At 39.0% G+C, this 25,565-nt stretch overlaps 1 protein-coding gene across 7 annotated transcripts in view; it reads left to right on the forward strand.

Moving 5' to 3' along the window:
• The window catches only part of LOC109411624 (monocarboxylate transporter 14), a 130,467-nt gene that overhangs the window by 90,343 nt on the left and 14,559 nt on the right, over window positions 1-25,565 (forward strand). For all 7 annotated transcript variants that reach the window (XM_062858098.1, XM_062858097.1, XM_062858101.1 and 4 more), the window contains 3 exons: window positions 9,688-9,812; window positions 10,649-11,194; window positions 11,258-11,685. In XM_062858098.1, the coding sequence (XP_062714082.1) occupies window positions 9,688-9,812; window positions 10,649-11,194; window positions 11,258-11,685 (1,099 nt within the window). The remainder of the gene's footprint in view (window positions 1-9,687; window positions 9,813-10,648; window positions 11,195-11,257; window positions 11,686-25,565) is intronic.

Consider the following 25,565-nt stretch of genomic DNA (forward strand, 5'->3'; position numbering starts at 1 on the left):
GATTGATACGTCACTCGGCATGTTTTGGTTGCAAACCAGAAATGTTCCCGATGACATCCCCGTGGAACCTGTGCTATATGTTCCGGGGTGGTCAACTGGTCATATTAGTTGATACATACTTCAGTCTATCGTTTCTGACTCAGTCATTCGAAATCATGTAGATTGAGGCCCCGCGGAACCTGTCACGGGGATCCGGATGGGTCAACTTATTCAAATCTATTATCGCAGTTGTGTTTCACTGTTCGCAACAAAAATTTCGCTGAAAATCGATGGTTCAAACACAACAACACACAAAATAATCACTTTTAGCCATTTTGACAACCCCCTGACCCCAGCACAATCCGGAATATCTCCGAAATGGTTCCGGATATTGCATGGCCACTTGAGTATAATAAACTAGCACCAATTTACGATTAATTAAGGCCGACTTCAAGAAAATCGGATAAAAATTGACGAAGTGTTAGCATTTTGAAAATGAGTTGTCGGGGGTCGGATACGTGAAGGTTTTAAATAAACCTCGAAACAGTTTCCCCATTGCCCATTCCGAAGGCCACCATAGGGCCGGAGCGGGTTCGAAGGCCTATTTGTGTCCTGCCGGACAGCTACCATCTGCCTGAAAAACATTGCCGAAGACACCAACATTCTATCTAGCAAAGCATTTGATCTACAACTAGATGTCTTTAGCCGTAACGGGACACCATTTGCAAAACACTGTTTTCTCGCGAGCGTAACGCTGCGCTCCCAAAACTAAATCAAGAATATTTCTTAAACTATACATTTCGCAGTAAAACTCACTTCGGCAATCTTGTTCACATCAATCCAAAGAAGAAATGTCTAGAAGACTATATTATTCAAAACCTCATAACAGAGCTGATATACGCATTTCAGTTTGAAAATTTTAAAAAGAAGATTTCTGCGATGGTGTCCCGTTACGAAATGTAACATGTTATATAATGTAAATTGGAACCAAAACCCCGTAGAACAAGTATTGCATCAGGAAGTACATCTAATAAGCTTGTTATAAAACCTGTTAAACCATATGGTCATGAACATTATATTTGATTGCAGACGTCATTTGTTCACGGAAGTTAGCTCCTCGTGGTGTCCCGTTACGCTGGAATGTGTCTGCAGTCAAAAAAGCCCAAAATCGCATATTTTGCCCTATAAATTGAGGTATAGCTTAAAATTGTGACGTGTTAGAGCAAATCTGAGCCCGGATTCGGATTCAGCGGCCCAAAATCCTTCGGAGACACATAAGTTTGGTCTTGAGACAGACAAAAAGTTATTTTTTGTTACGCTGTGTTATTTGTTGTCAGAAAAATACTCTTTTTGTGACAGCTTAGTACTGAATCAAAAAATGGGTACTTAAGCCCCATTTAATGGGTATTCTCAAACTAGCGTGCACAGTAGGGTGTCCCAAAATAGAAAAAGTGTCAAAAAGTTAACTTGCTCACCCTTAGAATGATAGATTAGGGTCTTAGAAACAATAGTTCCATACATGAAAACTCAATCAAAAAATATTTAGAGGTTGCACGCATCGATTTTATGAAAAATGGACGATTTTTGGTATTTTTACCAAAAAAATGCTAATATGAGTTGGAAAATAAAAGAAATAAAAGTCATCAATCAAAGTAAATCATAGTTCTGGGTCCCGCAAACAAAGTTTGAAGGGAGTTTAGGTCGACAAAGCTGATTTTATATATTTGGCAAAGGGTAAAACATCAAGAAATCGCGATTTTTTTCACCAAATTTTTCAAAAATGCTTAATTTATAAGGATTTTGAAATTTTTCCTGTGATTCGCAATTCTCTTATTTTATAGCAAATTTTGTGTAGATTATTTCGGCTGAAGACAGTTTTGGGCTATCTCCTTCATGAGTTGAGATATCGGCATAATAATGATAACACAATCAATGAAAAAATGGGATTTTCTTATGTTTGTTTTCGTTCATTAGTTTCTATGGCTACCATGCAAAAAAAAACAGCAAATAACAAGTGTTTGACATGTTATGTTATGCAAGTACACATTTTTGAAGATTTTCAGAAAAAAAATTAGGTTACTTTGATAATTTTACATTGATTGTGCTTACTGATTCAAAGAAAGACTCAAGAAGTGACTCATTGCGAAATTTTAATAATATAAGTGATCGCAAGTCAGACAATCAAATCCCATGTGTGAAGTTCTATGATATATTTTGAGTGATGTGTAGATCGCTCAACACTGTTTACCTTTTTAAATAGATGCTGGTACTCTTGTTAAGCTAACATATAGGTTCTTTCTAGTTATACCAGAACTACTGCTCTAACATTGAAAACCACTAAAACGCAAGGGTGTTTTCGATCACCTGGCAATCATTTGACTCATTTATCCATAACTCAGTCCAGAAGCATAATAGTGAAATGAGATGTTCGGCAAACTTGTAGATAAGTGTTTTTCCCACAATTATCACCAAGGACGCCATATCCTTACTCTCATATATGCGGCGTGACAGCGCTAGTACCACCTACTCATACTAAACGATCGAACAATCCGATCGTTTAGTATGAGTAGGTAGTACTAACACTTTTACTCCGTAAATATAAGAGTTTGAATATGGCATCTTTGGTGATAATTGTAGGAAAAAGAATAATCTACAAGTTTGTCGAACATCACATTTTAACATTAGGTTTCTGAACTGAGTTATAGACAAATGAGTCAAATGATTGCCAGATGATCGAAAACATCCTTGCTAAAATGAAAATAAAATAGCTAATAAAAACTGTAAGAAAGAAAAATATAGTTTTATAGTTTCAGCCAATCGACATAAAAATTTAAATATGTGCATGGAAATGCAGGAGTTTTTACGAATACTAGGATATTTTTTCTTCTTTTTTTTTCGCGAATTTTAACTAAAGCAGATTCTTTACATAATACTGAGAGCTATTATATAATTTGATTTTAAAAACAAACCATTAGCGCACATATTTGCAGCAAGGGTTGGATTTTAGAAAGCATCAGGATGTTTAGGTTCTACTATTATTTAAAAAAATAAATATAACTTAGTGACTGGTCTAATATGTTACAAGAAGTGTTAACCTAAGAAATGTCAATGCTAAAACCTTTCTGCTGCGCAGCTTACTTGTTAAAACATAATTTGCAACCAAAATTAAAAGTTTTGAATCGGTAGCTTACTACTGTTATCTGATCAACAAATTAAATCTAAGAAAAAAAATTATTCTCGTGTTCACAGAGCGGGTGTGAAAAGTTATGTTCAGCATATGTATATAGATATAAAACAATGATTAACTCTCAAAGCCTTTACATGTTGTTGCTGTCATGCAGTATGAATCAGTAATGATCAAAGCAACCCAATAATTCCTGACATTCTTAAAAAATGTACACTTGTACGTACTATTATGTCAAACATTTGTCGTGTGTTGTTTTAATTACATGGTAGCCATGGAAACTAGTAAACAAAATCGATTAACGTAAGAAAACACGATTTTTTCATTGATTGTGTAATCATTATCATACCGATATCTCAGCTCATGAAAGAGATAGCTCAAAACTGTCTTCAGCCGAAATAATCTACACAAAATTTGCTATAAAATAAGGGAATCGCAAATCACAGGAAAAATTTCAAAATCCTTATAAATTGAGCATTTTTGAAAAATTTGGTGAAAAAAATCGCGATTTCTTGATATTTTAACCTTTGCCAAATATATAAAATCAGCTTTGTCGACCTAAACTCCCTCCAAACTTTGTTTGTGGGACCCAGAACTATGATTAACTTTGATTGATGACTTTTATTTCTTTTATTTTTCAACTCATATTAGCATTTTTTGGTAAAAATACCAAAAATCGTCCATTTTTCATAAAATCGATGCGTGCAACCTCTAAATATTTTTTGATTGGGTTTTCATGTATGGAACTATTGTTTCTAAGACCCTAATCTATCATTCTAAGGGTGAGCAAGTTAACTTTTTGACACTTTCTCTATTTTGGGACACCCTAGTGCACAGAGGTTTTGTCTTTGTTTCTATTTTACATACACTGTAAAAAGTTAACATCTAAAATAGCAGAGGCAGGACACAAGAAAAAAAAATTATAATAATAAGATTTCAATCAATAAAACAATAAGTAAATATGTTCTCGTAACCAATAATAGGCACCTTGTTATATTTCATGGGAGCAACGAACTGTAAAGAGCTGTTATCGCTTTGTGGGAGGATGGTGCTTCTCAGTGAGTCACGGCGCTTAAAATAATTGATATGAATTGTGTGATTTCATGACCGTTGAACACACTTTGAGAATTAATCGACGTGACTATTTTTAAGCTAGCAATGACGTTTTATATCGCGATAATTACTCTGGTGATTGTTTTGACTGAATCAGTTAACACAATTTCGCACTGTTTATCTAATGATTCTATAAATAGGATGGAAAATATTTAAAACATCCCAACAAACATCAATATTTTGGAAACTGTCTTCCCGGATGATTGGATTGTATGTGTAACTAGGTTTTCCCCCCAAAAGATCGAGAAACTAAAAATAGGTCAGTGTTACGGGTTGTTCTATATAAACAACCCCCGTACAACCCAGCTGCGCTCTGTTTCGAGTGACAGAGCACATCTCGAAACAGCCGAATGAACCCGAGACGCTAATGCGTGCCAAAGGTGGTGGTCACTAAAGATCTCTTCTACTAGGGACGACAGACACAGTGGCTACTAAAGGCAGCATCCACTAGAGGGACGTGACGCTTCCGAGATCGCTGTATGTATGTATAACTAGTGTGTTTCACTCACTTGGTTGGAAATTGCAGTTTTGTGATGGTTGTGTACAGTCTATGCCAATATAAAAGAAACACTTTGTTACATAAACTTATATATGTTTTTCAGATTTTTTTGCTTAGTCGTTCCCAATGTATGAAGTGTTTATAAAATCAACTACACTTCACAGTTCTCATTCAATCTTTCAGTCGCTGTCAGTTAGAGTTGAATCTTCTCAGTTTTTCTTCTTTTTTCTGGTTTTTCGTTCCCTTTAAAACTTGGCATGCCTTTCGACAACTTAGTATGTTTAGAGCACTTCTACAACTGTTGTTAACTGGAGAGTCTTTTTTCCTGCCATTGTATGAATTTGTATATGGCCAAAGTCTACGCTCCATACAAATTTCAAAATTTTTGTGTGGACGAAAGTCTACGAGGGGGGAGGAAGGGGGGGGGGGTCTGAGATGGCCAAAATTTGGTCTACGTGGTTTATGAACAGCCCCTAACCTAATTTACTGCTCTTTTGTCCACTTGGGCACTGCGTGAGCGATCCCAATTTTTTTTTAAGCTGTACTTACAATTTGTACAGCGCCTACTTGTATTCTATTCTAATTCTACTATATCCAACTGCCGTTGCGCTGCTTTCACTTCCTACTCTATCAAGGTAGAATGATGAGCACAAGGAAGCTGATGTGTGGCTGTTGGTTGTTCCTGTTTCCAGTCCGATTGGGGGTCCATTATGAGTTGCCGTTCGCCGATGTCCAAGTATCCGGGTCCATTTGAGCCATAGGCTCAGAAGAGGGTCAGTGTCAGCTGCTCTCAGGGGAAAAGAGCAACTGACGAAAGTGCCAGGGCTGGGATCGAACCCATGACCATCTGCTTATGAAGCAAACGTGTAGCCACTACGCCACGGGCCCCGGCAGAGATCAACTCTTATCAGTGTTGGCAGTAATACCAGCGGCGTCATGGTCGCGATTTTTTCCGCAGTCAGGTTCGCAGATTGTGAACAATCCTCGGTACTCACTTTACGTAATTTATGTTTAGTCCCTTACTGTCAGAGCTGTCAGATCGGTGTAACACGCGAAATACATTTTACACAAAAGGCAATTTACACGAAAAAAAATACACGGTAATGAATATTTATTGGGTACCGGACTGGACACAGAAAATTTAATGGTTTTCTTTGGTACATCGAGGTCTTGAAATTAGTCTATGGTAATACATCGATACGTCTCAGATCGATACCATACGATACGATCGATAAAATTGTATTCTAAGTAAACTGACCAATCACAATATTTATTATTTCCTCCTCCTCTATCGTATTCAGGATACTTGTTTCATGTTAATATATATTATTATAGAACATGTGACAACTAAGATGCACCCGGCAGTCCTGCAGTAACAGATGTAGAACAATGTAAACAAACGTAATAATTGCTAAGCCGATATATTTCCCGTATCCAAACCACTTATTTCCAATCATCAAATATTATTCGAATAATTTTAAGCACACACTGTGAAAAGGTCGTTTCAAAATACGGTTGAAGCTGAACGTTTGATTAAGGCAGATGTTCACCAATTAAAAAATCTACTTCTTTGATTAAACCTAATTGAGTTGTTCAAACTCTTAGAACAAGGCACAGTACAGTAGCTAGCACGTTGGATAACTGTCTCTCTAACTGTGGGATCATTTCATTTAACGTTTTACTGACCCTGCGTACGTGAAACGCGAAATCAAGAATGACTTATGCGCCACAAACGTTTGAGCCCACCTACGCAAAGTCATTTTTCAATTATCTTTTTATCTGTCGCTAGGATGCATCATACCAGAATTTGCCCAGCAACTGGCGGCAGCGGTTTCAGAACCGCATGCCGCGAAGCATCTTACGAAAATTGCCTCACTTTTTACGGAGCTATAACTTGTTGACATACAAATTCATTAGAGTTGATTAAATCAATTTGTTTGCCCGCCTGAGCCGTTTGTTCCTCGCGGATCGTCACGCCGCGCCGTTGACGACCTGCATCACAGAATACGGTTGCGCGCTGTTGTTTTCGGTAATGCGATATTTCTGGTCAACATATTGTTCAATGTCACCGAAATGGGATGACACTTGACGACAGGGTCCGACAACCGTTAGAATACAGGCCGGTAGGTTGTCGAGATGGTAGCTGTTGCGAAATGTAATTTATTGAGCAGGCAAAAACACGCATCCATGAATTAAGCTATTTTTGTGTTGTAATAAAGCTTGATCTCTATTGTGGAATCAACTAGCATTGTTATATGTTTCGCAATGAGGGCTCAATGAATTGAATAGGAAACCAAAAATACAAGCCCTTATCAAATTTTTGAAAGTATACGAAGGTTTTAATTCATAGATTAGAATCAGCTCTTTTATGGAGAGTTGTAGGTATTCAGCTGAAGAAATTGATAGTTTGTACATATGTATGCATATGATGATTTGATGATCGCATATTATGATGATTTTTCATGATGATTTTTCAAATATTTCTAAGTTATACTTATAACAATCCCAAACACCGGATAAGCCATGTTGAAATTCATATTGGAAATCGTAGAAAAACTTGACAAAAACATACTGCGAAAGTCATTGTAGCAATCATTAGAAAGTGACATTCCTTGGAAATTATTGATAGATTTCTCGCGGGAACTCCAGATTGCATTTTAGGTAAGATAATGGAAGTGCAGGATGACAATTAAGGGCCGATTCTTCAACATCAGCATAATAAACGACGTCAAGATCATCATAGGAGACCTAAACGCTCAGATAGGTCAGGAGGAGGAATTTAGACCGATGATGATTGGAAAGTTCAGCGCTCACCAGCTCACGAACGAAAATGGCCTACGCCTCATCGATTTCGCCGCCTCCAAGAACATGGCCATTCGTAGAACCTTTTTCCAGCACAGCCTCCCTGGAGATCACCACAACAAAACGGAATCGCAATTCGACCACGTTCTGATGATGGACGGCACTTCTCCGACATTATCGACGTCAGGACCTATCGTGGCGCAAATATCGACTCTGACCACTACCTGGTAATGGTTAAACTGCGCCCAAAACTCCCCGTTATTAACTACGATCTAGAGCGACTGAAGCAACCAGATGTCGCCACCGCATATGCGCAGAATCTCGAGGCAGCATTGCCGGACGAGGGTGTGCTCGATGTTGCCTCTCTAGAGGAAGGCTGGAGTACAGCTAAAGCAGCCATCAACAACGCAGCCGAGAGCATTATCGGGTACGTAGAACGGAGTCGACGATACGATTGGTTCGACGAGGAGTGCAGAGCGGTTCTGGAGGAGAAGGACGCAGCGCGGGCGGTAATGCTGCAGCATGGAACCCGACAGAATGTGGAGCAATACAGACAGAAGCGGAAGCAGCAGACCCGTCTCTTCCTGAGGAAAAAGCGCCGTCTGGAAGAAGCTGAGTGTAAGGAAATGGCCGTTCACAAGAAACAAGTAAGTTCTACCAGAAGCTCAACACATCCCGCAAAGGCGTCGTGCCGCAAGCTGAAATCTGCAGGGATTAGGACGGGAGCCACCTGACGGACAAATGTAAGGTGATAGAAAGGTGGAAGCGCCACTTCAACGAGCACCTGGGTGGCGAAGAGAATGTAGGCTCGGGGGATCAAGGCAGCGGAGGAAATTACTATGTTGGTGCAGCAGAGGCCGGAAACGAACCAACTCCCACGATGAGGGAAGTTAAGGATAACATATACCAGCTCAAAAACAACAAAGCGGCTGGTATGGACGGTATCGCAGCAGAACTCATCAAGATGTGCCCGGAAAAATAGGCCACCTGTCTGCACCGGTTAGTAGTCAAGCTCTGGGAAACCGAACAGCTACCGGAGGAGTGGAAGGAAAGTCCCATTCACAAGAAAGGCGACAAGGTAATGTGTGAGAACTTTCGAACGATCACCATTTTGAATGCCGCCTACAAAGTGCTATCCCAGATCTTCGGTCGTCTTTCACCTAATGTAAATGAGTTCGTGGGAAGTTACCAAGCCGGTTTCATCTACCAAGCCGGTTGACAACGGACCAGATCCTCCAGAAATCGATCGCACAGAGCTATGGAAAATCATGGACGAGAACAGCTTTCCCGGGAAGCTTACCAGTCTTATAAGAGCAATGATGGACGGTGTGCAGAACAGCGTAAAGGTTTCTGGTGAACAATCCAGTTCATTCGAATCTCGACGGGGACTACGACAAGGTGATGGACTTTCCTGCCTACTATTCAACATCGCCCTGGCTGGAAGGTGTTATGCGACGAGCCGGGATCAACAGCCGGGGTACGATCTTCACGAAATCCGGCAAATTTTTCTGTTTTGCGGATGACATGGATATTATTGCTAGAACATTTGAAACGGTGACATAACTGTACACCCGCCTGAAACGTGAAGCAGCAAAGATCGAACTGGTGGAGAATGCGGCTAAGACAAAGTACAAGCTGGTAGGTGGAACTGAGCTAGACAGGACAAGCCTTGGCAGCAATGTTACAATAGATATAATAGATGGAGATTAGAAGAATTCATCTACCTCGGTTCCTTGCTAACGGCTGACAATAACGTGCGCCTTTAATCTTATAAAACGATCCATGAAAAATTGCCATATTCCATAGGAGCATTCCAGAAAACCATGAGGCAGTCATTTGGATTCATGAAACATTTTCGAATGCTACCTTATTTTCGACAAATTTAGCAATAAAAAAATCCAAAATTTTATAAACTGCTCGTTGAGGTTTCTAATCTAATTTCAAGAACAATAATGAAAAAATCGTTAAATGGCATTAAAGATGTGATGTTTGGTTATATGTTATATTAAATTTCTTTAAAATTCTGTATACAGCTGATTTTTGCTTCATTACTATAGAGGTTAATCAAATCACTCACAAAGTTTTATCTACTTCTATTCTCCTGTTACAGACTGATAGTGATATAGCATGCGAGGAAGCGTCCAGGTTAACGGCCGATCTACAGGACGAGGCGTCACCTGAAGATGACGATGGAATGTGTGAATACCACGATATGCCGCCACCACCGGATGGCGGGTAAGTGATAATTTTATACCTTCGCTAATTATTGGATTAGATTTAGGGTTCACGCGTGTGCGATGTGATACTATAAGTGCTGTAAAATAGAACTTAGTGATTATGATTAATAACGTACTGTCTATTGGAGACTTCATTGACCCTTTACGTCTTGTTGTCTTTACGTCCTTGTTAAAAGTCTATTTTGCTCCGTTTGGAGGACTCACTGACTCACTTCTGCGTTCAATTTTGATCTACCGCAACCCAAAAAATGTATGAAATAGCAATTTGTATTGGAACTTTTCCTTAATTTGGATCAATTAGCCCACGGTCGTTAATCGGTTACAGAACATTTGGCAGACGCCATCTGAGCCATCTCCTGATAATTTCTTAGCACATTTGCGCGAAAATTTGCACTGGCAATCGATAGCCTCTGCCAGATAACCGTGCGGCTTTTTCCTTTGTTGGATGTGCTAATTTTTGGCTTGGATATATACCAGTTTGGATGAGGTGTTCTTTGCAATGGAACCGGAATATGGAAAAGTAGTCAATCCGTGACAGCTTTCATTCAAAAGAGTTTGATCTCATTCTATACTTATCAGAACCATGTCAGATTCTAAGAGCTGACCCAGCTTTCCAATCAGGGAGTGATCAATACTAACAAATATGTGTCTTATAAACACAACACGCAATGGAATATAATAAGCTTCCATCAGGTATACAACCAAAAGTTTGTTGAATGTTTTTAATTTTTTTTTGCCAGTTTTCTTTTAATTCTTTCAATATAAAAGTATTGCTTCGTAACCACGCATTCGACTAACAATCTGTTTTCCCCGTTTTCTATTGTTTCGTTCCAGCTACGGATGGGTGATTGTGTTTGCGTCGTTTATGTGTAACATGATAGTGGACGGTATCGCGTATACCTTCGGTGTGTTCCTGAATGACTTCGTGGATTACTTCGGCGAAGGCAAGGGTACGGTAGCGTGGGTGGGTAGTTTACTTAGTGGAATGTACTTAAGCGCTGGTCCAGTGGTGTCGGCACTGGCGAACAAATATGGCTGCCGGGCAGTCTGTATAGCTGGTAGTGTAATCTCCTGCGTGGCATTTGCTCTCAGTACCTTAAGCCCGAATGTGACGGTGATGATGCTGACCTACGGCGTGATGGGCGGTATCGGATTCGGCTTCATCTATCTGCCGGCCGTCGTCGCCGTCGGGTATTACTTCGAAACGAAACGTTCCTTGGCGACGGGCATCGCCGTCTGTGGCTCCGGAGTGGGCACCTTTGTGTTCGCTCCGCTGGCCAACATGCTGCTGGCCAATTTCGACTGGAAAAATTCCACGCTCATATTAGCTGGTCTAATATTGAACTGCGCAATTTTCGGTGCTATGATGAGGCCCCTCACGTAAGTTGATAATCGGAATGCAGTTGAGCAGTGTTTAATTGGATCCCTTTTATTCCCACACAGCTATCCTAAGGAAGACGACAAAGTCAAGCCTTTAATGCAGCGAATGTATGAGGAGAAGCGTATGCAAATGGAGCGTGGCTCAATCGGTGGTTCCTATTTCATGGTGCAGTTACCGGACGGTACGATGGAAAAAAGACTGAAGGCTCCTCTGAACGCCGATCCGGGTGTGCACTCCAGCCTGGCTCTGGACCAGCTGGCTGGGCAACAGGGAATGACGGCGGTGGCTACTCTACCTACCATCACCGAGGCCAAGGTTCAGGAGCAGAACGGCAGCTCAAGCAATTCGTCGTCCGAGTCCGGACAGATCGAGATGAAGAAACCCCTGCAGCGGAAGCGTACCACCAACTCCGAGTCCGATGCCAACGAATACAACGCCAACAATATGCCGCGCAATGCTTCGCAACCTGCTTTCACCAGTAACCAGTCGGGTGAGTCTCGAATTTGTCTGCTAAGGATATTTTCAAATAATTTGCGATTTAGGGAGAAATCTGAAAGTTACCAGAGATTTTAGCTTCTCCAAAACGTCATAATGAAAGAATTTTGAAAAAAAAAATGAGGCGCTCCCTATCGATTTGAAAAAAGCTTTTGTATGGGGAATAGAGATGTTGAATGAAAAAACACTTCACCTAGAAATGGAGTGAATTCCTTTGAAAAAAAAATTGTTAATTTTTATGCCTATTTGTAGGTTCTGTATTTATTGTAATTGAATCGATCTATAGAGAAATTGCTCTGAGAACTATCTTACAAAACTCCTAGAGTTGTTTCAGATAGATCCTCGAGAAAATTTTCCAAGTGAAACTTCAGAAAAACTTTTGGCGAATTATAACTCAAATGTGTTGCAGCGCTTTGAGGTATTTTTCAATAATTGCGTATCGTCCTTGATTTTTTTTTAAGTAATCTCACAATGGTTTGTTGGTAGAATTTCCTGTTGCTTAGAACAGTTGAATAATTTAATTATCAGGACATGCACAATTTTCACTTTTTTAAAATATTCAACTAGTTGTAACGATTCGCAAAGTTTATCAAAAAGTGTTATTGTTAGTTGATCAATTAGTTGTCTAGTAATAGTCCACATGAGAGATTCGTTTTCGCCATTGGCGTTTTTCAATTGACACCGATTTGGTTTGTCGTTGATGTTTCCCTTTTGTGTTGTGATTGTGATGAGTGTAATCCTGTCTGTTTGGGTAGTGGCTAAGGCTAGGAAATCTCAGATCAATTTTCAGCGTAAAAAGTGTGTGTAGCCCAAGTGGCTCTACTGCAAAAAGTTCATTTTCGTAGGGTAACTTCTTTACAGGTAACCTTGTGAACCCAGTTTTTCTTCTTTCATTGTAAATGAAGTGTCGTACCTCGAGCATGTTATATCTTAGCATAACGTTAACAGTATGTTTCAACCTTTCCCTATGGATGCCTTCAAGCAAGCTCTTGTTTTCAGCATCTTTTCGCTGATATTTGGCAGTATTGCTACGATGAATATATAATCTGAAGTAACTCAAACATTAATTTGAGATGCTTTAGTTTGATGGAATACTTATGTTGTACAGTTTATGGATAGCTTAACATAGAATTGCACCTAACCCAACTCTGCATGAGCAGAATTTGTCATGAGTTGACTGATTGGCATGTGTGAGATGAGGAGTCTCCATTTGACCTTCTTTGCACTTTTGAGTGTTCCTTCGCAAACTTTGCGTATTCTGGCGTCCCTGCTCAACAAGCTAGGGAACCTGTACTAATTGGTTGCGATCACATTTTATGGATTACTCGCTTCCATTACTACTCCAAGAGAGTTTCATTGTGGTTTTGCTATTACAACGCCCTTCATTGTGGTATACCATAGCTATTGCTTTGAAAGAAGCTTGTCCTCTGTGGTTTGTGTGGACCTCAAAAAGTATTCATGAATGGAACTCTGACCTGTTCAAATTCAAAATATCTTCAGATAAACCAGTCTTTTGTATAGCTACGAATCTTAGCTTCTGTCCGAGGATTGTAGCTGTAGAATCGATTTAACGGGCATTAAAGAGCTCTGCTTACTTCAAATCTCCAGGAGTAAATGGGGCTTTGGTCTATTTTTCTCCAGAGGGATTTGAGTTTTTCAAACATGTATTGAACTCTTGTAGTTTTCTATTGGGTATTTTCATGGCGTGAAATAACTCTGTAGTTTTATCCCGAAAGGGTGTGTGCGTTGTATAGAAAAGGAATGAGTTCCAGATTTATCTGGTTACCTCGTTCTTTCTGAAATGCTTGAAACGCATTGTCGATTACCACATCTGTGATGTTCGTCTGGCTCACATGCCTGTTCATGTGAACTCACATGCCTCCCAATTTGGGATGTCCACAGTGACTCTTTTACACAAAGTTGTATACGTTTTCAAGAAAGCTCTCGCTCAAACTTAGTTTTTGCTTGGGTGATTTCTTGAATATTGAGGATGCTTTCGAGGACGTGCCTTTCTATGCCATATTGAAAGTCGCATGACATCACAAGCTACCTTCAATGAGCTATAGGCTCTCTTTACGCTTATGCGTTTAACGGTGTCCTTTTCAGGGCACTGATTAACCCCGTTGTGGTATGGGCTATGAGCTCTCGTTGCGCTTATGCGTTCATTCCCCTTTTCTAGGGCATCCCTTCCTACACACTTAATTTGAAATGCCGGGATCTCAGCATTTTCTCAAACTTTCACCGAGATCCGCACAGCCGAGCGCTCGGCAAACAACAACATAACCGAAATCTCAGCACCTTTGACAGTTCATTACTGAGGTTCGGCAACTGTTTTGCTGAGAATCAGCTAACAGATGCAGTTTTAGCTGAGATACATATCTGTTTTTGAGTTTGCTGAGTAGTCGGCTGTGCGCGGAAAGCCGAGCCCGCGAATATTTTTTAAGTGTGTATTTCATCACCTTTCTCTTTCCTAATTCCCATCACTTGTCCCATTCTCCCTCAGGTATATGATGACATAGGCTTGTATGTATGGCGATGGTACAAATGTCCCGAATGGAGGATAATGTGCCTCTGGAGCCGGCCTTCTGATATCTAATACCTGTTGCTTAGAACAGTTCTAGTAAAGATTTAATAATCAGGACATGGACAATTTTCACTTTTTTAAAATGTTCAACTAGTTGTAACTTTTCGCAAAGTTTATCAAAAAATGTTTTTGACAGTTAATCAACTAATTGTCTAGTAATAGTCCGCATTTGTAAAAGATTTTCCAGTGTTACAGATTCTAGTTAAATTGAATTTTATCCGACGGCCACTTTAAAACTGCTATATCCCCGGCTTCAGTGAACCGAATGAAATGGAATTTTGAACAATAATGACATTTATAACAAACTTTGAAAAACGATAGACTTATCCTAAAATTGTTATTAGCACAAAAGAAAGAAAGAAAGAAAAGAAAAATAAAGAAGCAATAGTTACAAACTCGGTTTTCATGCGCATTTAGAGGAAGGATCATGGTATCTGCTGATTTTTTTTTCCTGGTGGAATATGTTTTTCATATTTACAAAAACCATTTTTGGTCACAATTTCTAAAAAAAATGATTTTTCGAAAAACGAAACAGATTTTCTACCGGGAAAAAAATCAGAAGACACCTTGGTCTTTCCTCTACATGTGCATGGGAATCGATTTTGAGAATATTGCTCCGTTATTTAATAAAAAATCAAAAACTAAAGCTGAGGAAACGCATCTAGTTTTGCTTAAGAGAGAATCATAGATTCTTCCAAAAATACTATTGGTTTCTTCATGATATTTAACTGAAGTTTCCTTCCGAGATTTCTATAGGAAACTTTCTGATTTTTTTTCACTGAAAGATTTAGAGCTTTTTTTTCAGATGTTTCATCCGTGTATCTGAAAGTAGTTTCTCAGATTTCCTCCAGAAAATTATTGATTTCCTTAGCGATTTTAGAATGTTTCTCAATTGGAAAATGATGAAGATTGCAGCCGAGCAGACACAAACCAAAACAAACCTACTCGTGAACGACAGGGGCCTGAGAATACTCGCACTACCTTATTCGTGAGTAAACGAAGTTGGCAAGCACTAGCATGTGATTCGCGAAGCTTACCTGAGTTTTTTTTTGCAATTTGACGAAAAACGCAATTTCACGACTGGCAGTGCTGCTTTTCAGGAACAATGAAGCATAAAGCATTAGTATATGATGGATAATCACTAGATTTGCTATAACCACATTCAAATGCACTTCCCGCACCTCCATTAGTTCTTCACGAACTAGAACTAGAAACTCATGAGTGTTTTTGTTTTCGTTTTGCTTCTTACTTACGAAGCAGGCAGGTGCGAATAAACTCACACTGTTTACTCTCCGAATTGCTTCATGATGAGAGTAATTTCATCACTGACTAGAAATTATTCGAACAATTTCTTTAGGAATGTTATAATTTATAGGTATTATTATTATATTTTATTAATGATACTTTACCAAATAAGTTGGCATTCGTGTCCTTCAGAGGTTTTAGTGAAACTTTAATTTGATTCACCTGTTAGTTTGATTTTAGGAAAATTTAACATTTTTTCCTTTTTTTTGTATTAAAACATTTTCTACAGTTCCGGTTAAATTATACTGAGGCTTTCTCCTACTTAAATTATTTTAACTGGAATTCTTTCATCGAGAATTTCTTCAAGACGGCGATATTTTTTTGAAGAGGTAATGTCCATTCAATGGCAAGTAGACAATGTTGTCCGCGTCTTTTTTCTTCGAGTCGAATTTCGCAATTTTGCCGGTGTGGATGTGTATTTTCTTCCGTTTTTTTTTTCGTTTAACTCGTTATACGCGTTCTTTTTTCTCGGATCGCAATTTTTTTCGTGCCTTTCAAACATTTTTTGCAAAGTTCCGATTACCCTGGAGGGATCGGTTCTGCTTGTACCTCTCACTGAGCGGAAACATAACTATTTAATAAATAGTATTTATACAATAAATAGAAAAATCTGTTGTGATTTTATTTTCGTCTAACTCGTTTTACGCGTTCTTTTTTTTTGTTTTTTTTTTATTATTTTCTTAAAGATAAATCAAGTATTTTTTTTTTCGATGTTTTACGCGGCTTTTTGTTTATTTATTTTGTTTTATTTAATTTTTATCGGATCGCTACTTTTTTCACGCGTTTTACACATTTGTTGCAAATTTTCTATTACCCCAACGGCGTAGCCAGCTTTCTCTTTGTTCTTGCTCACTCTCCTAAACAAACGCAAGAAAGAGCGGGAAGAAACCAGGGGCGAATGGTCCCTGTCTCCATCCCTCTCTTTATCGTATTTGTTTAGGAGAGTGAGCAAGAAACAAGAAAAAGCTACCAAGGTTATTATATATTGTAAGGTTGTCTTAGATATCAAAACTGGCTGAGCGGTCATTATTTTTTCACCGTGAGAAATGCTGAAAACAATCCCCGCCTCCTCAAATTTCTTTGAAATTTCGTTTCCTCTACTTTTCTCCACAAACTAAACGTCATACTCAACCTTACAATATATAATAACCTAGCTGGCTACGCCGTTGTATGACCCTGGAGGGATCGGTTTTGCTTATGCCTCTCACTGAGCAGGAACAAAATCATTTATCAAATAAATAGAAACAAATCCCTTTTGATTACCGGCTTCCAAAAGATTAAATTTTACAAGTAAACAATAAATACCATGGGTCCATTGCCAGCTTTTCAGGCGAATCCTTGACCTAATACATCTCCCAACCACCCACTCCGTTGTAACTTACGAGGGTGTCACTGAGTCGGAGGCCTCTTAAGTAAGTGCTACATCAACATTTCCTTCTCCAATCCCAAGTTACGGTAAAGATGGGCGTGGTCGGGAATAGTGACATTTGTGCTTTTGGTATTCTTGGTATGAATGTTGTTAGTATCTTTCATCGAGAATTTCTCCAAGTATGACTACATATTATTCCAAAAATGTTTTCAGAATTTTATGTTATTTTCAAAATTTATTCAAAAGTTGTATACATTATTATAAACTTTCCTTCAGAAAATTCTCCAATTCTTGAAAAGTGTTCCCTGTAGAGATGCGTTTAAAAAATCTTCCTGAAACTTTCTTGAGATTTGTTCTATTTGGTCCGGTAAGTTTTTGGATATTCCTTTTTTCAAATGTTTGTACATTTCTCAAACTGTCAGCATTTCTCCGAGTATCTCTCGTTTGTCGGGCGAAGATCACTGCGTCCAGATTTTAGAACTATTGTGATATACCCTTTTGCTGTGAGGTACGCAAGTTATCTCAGTAACATATTTGTCACTGAGATACCTTGGTATCGACTGAACTCAAGACCATCTATTATTGATGAATAGAGATCCTGAGTTACAGTATGTGACTCCCCCATTCTGGCGAGACTAGCTTTATGAAGCCAACCACGTCCTTGGGAGATAAGATCCATATGTCAGCAGGCCCTAAAAAGGGCTTGCTGAGAACTTTGAACCTACGTTGAGTGAGTGCACTGCAATAGCAGAGGATGTGTTCTGATGTTTCCCTCTCCTCGTCACAGAAGCGGCAATTTGAGGTTTGGATTGCTCCGATCTTTTGTAGATGGTATCTGCAGGGGCAGTGTCCAGTTATTAGACCGGTGTAGATGTTGAGATCCCTTTTGTTGAGACCTAATAGTTGTTGGGTTTTCTTGGGGTTTATCGTTACGAGCCTTTTTGGATTGGCTCGTATGGGGAAGTGCATTCCAGTTTGATGTGATTTGACTGACCATATATTTGTTCAGTTCCATTTTTACAGAGCAGTCTGAAATCCCGTAGAAGGGCTTAGGGCCAATGAACCTTTCATTAGATCCTTTCCTGGCTAGCTCATCAGCAATCTCGTTTGCCTCTAGACCCGTATATCCTGGGATCCAATATAGGTGGACTCGATTGCGTAAGGATAAGTTTTTCAAAGCCTGAATGCATTCCCACACTAGCTTTGAGTTACAAATGTAGTTATTAAGCGCCGCTTGGCTGTCAGAGGAAATACATATTTTTGCAAACCTATACTTTCTCCTCAGGCATAATAACACGCATTCTAATATTGCATATATTTCCGCCTGAAATACTGTGGGCCACTGTCCTAAGTGGACAGAGATTTTTGTTCTAGGGCCATAGATTCCGGAGCCTGTCAGATTATTCATTTTCGAACAATCTGTGAAGAAATTTATAGAGCCTGTTGGAACGCTGGGTCCACCTCCTTCCCACTTCTGGCGGGAAGGAATGAACACATCGTAAGGTACCGTCGTTGGGGGTGAGAATGGGTCAAAAAACGATACTCAAAGATTGTTTGTTAAATAACAAATGCAATTGAAGTCGGAGTAACTTTTTATTTGGTATGTATACTCTCCTATGTGGTAATGATAGTTTAGTGAGAAAGTATCACGTTTTATGAATTGCTTAGTAAACTACAAATGATTGAAAATTGACCCAATCTCACCCCTTAGAGGGGGTGAGAATGGGTCAAAGTATTCGAAATCATCTATCTAAGAATATAAATTAATTTTATTGATCATATATAGTAAACCTACTTAAAACACAATGTTATCATGACAAATAAAAGCTTAGGTAATTTTAAAAGATGATTAATCCACCTAAAAGGGCTAATACAACGGAAAAAATGGTCAAAATTCGATAAAATAACGTTTTTATACTGTATCATTATTTTTAGCCATCATAATCATCCTCATTAAGAGTTTCAACCTCCATGAGAGGAGGAGAAATTATAATGAAGGAGGGGCGAAGAAGGAATGAAAGATTGATTATAAAAAAAAAACATGCTAGTTTTTGTATACTGCATAAAAAATGTCTAACCACTATTTCTAACAAAACCCTCCGTTATAAACTCTTATGTACATGATCATTGGCCTCTATATTGCTAAAGCAAATCACTCCATCTCAAGATAGAGGGTCGTTCAAATATTATGTTAAGTCTATTTTGTGAGCTTCCGATATTGCAGTACACTAAAGATTAGCTGATGATTAGAGGAGCTGTCCACACGCATGGGTATATTTGTTATAAATGATTTTAGGCACTAAACGTATTAACACACTCGTTTGACGCTTCTCGACATATTTTTGAAAGAAAGCGTGCTTTAGTGAAAATACGGTAAACATGGCACCACTCTAACGTCAAATGGGGACTGGATAACAAGTTGAATTTTTAGTTACGGTTATGTGCACTCGATAACTTGCTTGACCCAATCTCACCCCCATTCTTAATATTTAGACATAGGGTCGAAAATATTAAGTTTTTAAATAAAAAGAGCCCGCTGACACCCCGCTTTTTTATTACATCAACCAGGTAATACCTACAGCTAACCACTTATAAGAAAATTTATGATTAGGTACTTGTATTAAACATTACGAAGGAGAAATTTTTTCAGAGTGATTTACTAGTAGTTTCATCATATAAGTTTAGCCACAAATTTAACAAAAAACGATTATTGCAAAACACCTTATTCTGCATCATGACGTGTAAAAACATGTCCCCTTTGAAATAATATAAAGTTTTCAATATAAATTATCGATAGTTATTGATCTATTTCAAATTTTATGTTTCTCTGTTTTGACCCAATCTCACCCCCCAGACCCATTGTCACCCCCATCGACGGTAAGTCATAATTGACTACCGTTTCCATCCAGTCACTACAAATTCCTATTGCGGGATTTATGGCAAATTCATTTAATATGCTGAGGTGACCCGTAAGGTCTCCCGACAGCAGTGTTTTTGTTCTCTTTAACCTTAGAGCACTTTTTTCCGCTTCCAGCTTTATGAATTGATCTAACCGGGGCAGGTGAAGCATTGCGTCTAGGGCCAAAGTGGGTGTACTACGAACTGCACCAGTGATCGCTATGCAAGCGGTGCGTTGGATTTTGTTGAGCTTCGCCCTTGCAGCAGCCTCATTAGTTTTAGGCCACCAGACAAGGGAAGCGTAAGTAGTCCTGGGACGAACAATGGTTTTATATATCCACATGATCATACTTGGTTTTAGGTCCCATCTTTTACCCAGGGTTTTTGAACAAACCCAAAGTGTATTGAGACCTTTCTGCGCAACTGATTGGAGATGAGAGTTCCAATTCAGTTTTGCATCGAGTATGACACCTAGATATTTCACTTCGCTTGAATAAACTAGTTGTGTATGATTCAAGAAAAGGGGTTTCAGTTGGACCTTCCTCCGTTTGGTGAAAGGGATAATGGAAGTTTTTGTAGGATTTATGCCTAGTTGTTCCTTATGACACCAGGAAAAAGTGTGATTTAGGGCAGATGGCATTCTTTCCACGACAACACTTTCGAATTTGCCTCGTACAATAATGACAACGTCATCAGCATATCCAACCACTTCGAAGCCTCTTCTCTCTAAGCTGTCTAGAAGCTCATCCACCACCAGTGACCACAACAAAGGAGAAAGCACTCTGCCTTGCGGACACCCCCTTGTTGCTTTAACAGTAATGTATGAACCGCTAAGCTCAGAGGAGATTTTTCGATTAGCTAGCATAGCATGTACCCAGGTAACAATGCATGGGTCGAATTTTCTCCTCAACATTGCTGACCCTATAGACGAATAAGAAGCGTTATCGAATGCGCCCTCAATATCAAGAAATGCTACAAGAGCAATTTCTTTTCCATTGAGTGTTTTTTCGATCTTTTGAACTACCGTATGTAGTGCCGAGATCGTAGATTTTCCACTTTGATAAGCGAATTGGTTTTTTGACAAAGGCATTGCTTTCATAAATTTGTGATTTATGTACTCGCATAGTACCTTTTCCATAATTTTGAGCATTACAGAGGATAAACTTATCGGCCTGAATGCTTTGGGGTTGGTTTTATCTCTCTTTCCTGCCTTCGGAATGAAGACAGCCCGGATTTGACGCCAATCGTTGGGTATATGCCCCAAAATCAGACTCGCCCTAAAAATCTCAACCAAGGGTGGAACCAGTGTTTTCTCCTCTTTTTGGATCAACGCTGGGAATATTCCATCCATGCCAGGAGACTTAAATGGCTCGAAAGATCTCACAGCCCTCTCAACCCTGGCCCGAGTGGAAGCTTCCTTTGCCACCTTTATTGCGTCTTTTTTAGATCCAGAAATCCATGATTGGATCTCTTGTGGATCTGAGACAGCAATTCCAGTGTCTTGGTTGCCGATGCTCGACTCAGGGATTGAATCAGGGAAGTGGATCTTTAACAATTCGCTCAGTGTATCGCTAGGCTCTACAGTGAGCGAACCATCCGTCTTTCGGAGGCTACCCACACCATTGGAGTGGTCTTTTGAAAGAGTTTTTTGGAGTCTGGCCACTACGGGTGTATTCTCTATGCTTTCACACATTAGAATCCACGATTTCCGTTTGGCTGACCTTATTTCTTTGTTGTAGTTCGTCAGGGCCTTTCTGTATAGGCTCCAATCGCCGGTTCGCTTGGCACGATTGAATTCCCTACGCGCAGTTTTCCTAAGCTTCTCAAGAGTTTTATTCCACCATGGAACGTCTCTGCTCGAACTAATTGATTTAGTTTGACAGCTCTCTTGGTAGGCATTAAGGATTTTGTTTTTAATGGATTTGGACGCATCTTCCAATTCTCGCGCTTAGTATCATACGGGCGTATCTACAATGGTCGATTTCTCTTCATCGATTTTCTCTTCGGATTATTACGGGAAATACGTTCAATATTCGGATGATCTCTCGGTGTATTTGGATAAAGGGCGACTAGGGCTAGCATCTACAACAACAAAAACAACCGAAAATTATTTGCCGTCCAAGTTATTAACCAAAGAGACAATCGATGAAGAGAAATCGATCATTGTAGATACGCCTGTATGATACTAAGCGCGAGAATTGTGTAATGGACTTGATGTGACTTTCTATGATGTACTCTTCAGATTGTAGGATAGCTGAGTAGGATTCCCAATCAGTTTTCTTAGGATCTTTAAACGTTTTTTTTTATCGTTAGACTCCCTTCCCATTCGAAGATGATGTGTTTGTGGTCTGACATTGATATTTCTTCAGAAACATGCCAGTTTTTTATTTTATCAGAGATAGACCGACTACATAGAGTCAAGTACAAAACTTCCTGACGAATGAGGTTTTCAAACGTGGGCTTGTCACCAACATTACAAATGTCAATGTTCTTGGAAGAGAAAAACTGTAACAGGTACTCACCTCTGGTGTTTATATTTGTACTTCCCCATACAGTGTGATGTGCATTTGCGTCACACCCTATGACGAAGGGGATGTTGTGTCGGTGGCTGTAGGCTACGAGCGCAGCTATTTCTGGAGGAGGGATTTCGTCCACGTCACCTGGGAAGTATGCCGAGACCATCAAGATCTCTCTACTCCCTCTAGCGGAAGGTACCTCCATCCTGACAGCTACGATGTCCCTTTTTATGAATTCTGAAATTGGAAAGTATCTACAGTTGTTATGTAATAAAATAGCCGCTCTAGGAGAAACCTGGCTGTCATCATATACCAACTTACATGAGTGTTGTGGAATACCTTGTATTCTAGATTTATTGACCTTGAATGAGGGCCACGGTTAGATTCTCTTTGGTGAACCTCCAACAGAGCACACCCGTGGTGCTCTCAGCATGGTGGAGGTCACTTGCAGAACTTTAGTTGCCATTTCCGGGGTTCCCGCTTTTTTCCGGACGACGACTATTCATTCCCCTTTTCTAGGGCATCCCTTCCTACACACTTAATTTGAAATGCCGGGATCTCAGCATTTTCTCAAACTTTCACCGAGATCCGCACAGCCGAGCGCTCGGCAAACAACAACATAACCGAAATCTCAGCACCTTTGACAGTTCATTACTGAGGTTCGGCAACTGTTTTGCTGAGAATCAGCTAACAGATGCAGTTTTAGCTGAGATACATATCTGTTTTTGAGTTTGCTGAGTAGTCGGCTGTGCGCGGAAAGCCGAGCCCGCGAATATTTTTTAAGTGTGTATTTCATCACCTTTCTCTTTCCTAATTCCCATCACTTGTCCCATTCTCCCTCAGGTATATGATGACATAGGCTTGTATGTATGGCGATGGTACAAATGTCCCGAATGGAGGATAATGTGCCTCTGGAGCCGGCCTTCTGATATCTAATACCTGTTGCTTAGAACAGTTCTAGTAAAGATTTAATAATCAGGACATGGACAATTTTCACTTTTTTAAAATGTTCAACTAGTTGTAACTTTTCGCAAAGTTTATCAAAAAATGTTTTTGACAGTTAATCAACTAATTGTCTAGTAATAGTCCGCATTTGTAAAAGATTTTCCAGTGTTACAGATTCTAGTTAAATTGAATTTTATCCGACGGCCACTTTAAAACTGCTATATCCCCGGCTTCAGTGAACCGAATGAAATGGAATTTTGAACAATAATGACATTTATAACAAACTTTGAAAAACGATAGACTTATCCTAAAATTGTTATTAGCACAAAAGAAAGAAAGAAAGAAAAGAAAAATAAAGAAGCAATAGTTACAAACTCGGTTTTCATGCGCATTTAGAGGAAGGATCATGGTATCTGCTGATTTTTTTTTCCTGGTGGAATATGTTTTTCATATTTACAAAAACCATTTTTGGTCACAATTTCTAAAAAAAATGATTTTTCGAAAAACGAAACAGATTTTCTACCGGGAAAAAAATCAGAAGACACCTTGGTCTTTCCTCTACATGTGCATGGGAATCGATTTTGAGAATATTGCTCCGTTATTTAATAAAAAATCAAAAACTAAAGCTGAGGAAACGCATCTAGTTTTGCTTAAGAGAGAATCATAGATTCTTCCAAAAATACTATTGGTTTCTTCATGATATTTAACTGAAGTTTCCTTCCGAGATTTCTATAGGAAACTTTCTGATTTTTTTTCACTGAAAGATTTAGAGCTTTTTTTTCAGATGTTTCATCCGTGTATCTGAAAGTAGTTTCTCAGATTTCCTCCAGAAAATTATTGATTTCCTTAGCGATTTTAGAATGTTTCTCAATAGGAAAATGATGAAGATTGCAGCCGAGCAGACACAAACCAAAACAAACCTACTCGTGAACGACAGGGGCCTGAGAATACTCGCACTACCTTATTCGTGAGTAAACGAAGTTGGCAAGCACTAGCATGTGATTCGCGAAGCTTACCTGAGTTTTTTTTTGCAATTTGACGAAAAACGCAATTTCACGACTGGCAGTGCTGCTTTTCAGGAACAATGAAGCATAAAGCATTAGTATATGATGGATAATCACTAGATTTGCTATAACCACATTCAAATGCACTTCCCGCACCTCCATTAGTTCTTCACGAACTAGAACTAGAAACTCATGAGTGTTTTTGTTTTCGTTTTGCTTCTTACTTACGAAGCAGGCAGGTGCGAATAAACTCACACTGTTTACTCTCCGAATTGCTTCATGATGAGAGTAATTTCATCACTGACTAGAAATTATTCGAACAATTTCTTTAGGAATGTTATAATTTATAGGTATTATTATTATATTTTATTAATGATACTTTACCAAATAAGTTGGCATTCGTGTCCTTCAGAGGTTTTAGTGAAACTTTAATTTGATTCACCTGTTAGTTTGATTTTAGGAAAATTTAACATTTTTTCCTTTTTTTTGTATTAAAACATTTTCTACAGTTCCGGTTAAATTATACTGAGGCTTTCTCCTACTTAAATTATTTTAACTGGAATTCTTTCATCGAGAATTTCTTCAAGACGGCGATATTTTTTTGAAGAGGTAATGTCCATTCAATGGCAAGTAGACAATGTTGTCCGCGTCTTTTTTCTTCGAGTCGAATTTCGCAATTTTGCCGGTGTGGATGTGTATTTTCTTCCGTTTTTTTTTTCGTTTAACTCGTTATACGCGTTCTTTTTTCTCGGATCGCAATTTTTTTCGTGCCTTTCAAACATTTTTTGCAAAGTTCCGATTACCCTGGAGGGATCGGTTCTGCTTGTACCTCTCACTGAGCGGAAACATAACTATTTAATAAATAGTATTTATACAATAAATAGAAAAATCTGTTGTGATTTTATTTTCGTCTAACTCGTTTTACGCGTTCTTTTTTTTTGTTTTTTTTTTATTATTTTCTTAAAGATAAATCAAGTATTTTTTTTTTCGATGTTTTACGCGGCTTTTTGTTTATTTATTTTGTTTTATTTAATTTTTATCGGATCGCTACTTTTTTCACGCGTTTTACACATTTGTTGCAAATTTTCTATTACCCCAACGGCGTAGCCAGCTTTCTCTTTGTTCTTGCTCACTCTCCTAAACAAACGCAAGAAAGAGCGGGAAGAAACCAGGGGCGAATGGTCCCTGTCTCCATCCCTCTCTTTATCGTATTTGTTTAGGAGAGTGAGCAAGAAACAAGAAAAAGCTACCAAG

The sequence above is a fragment of the Aedes albopictus genome, chromosome 3, assembly GCF_035046485.1.
Source record: "Aedes albopictus strain Foshan chromosome 3, AalbF5, whole genome shotgun sequence".
NCBI classification, from domain to species: domain Eukaryota; kingdom Metazoa; phylum Arthropoda; class Insecta; order Diptera; family Culicidae; genus Aedes; species Aedes albopictus.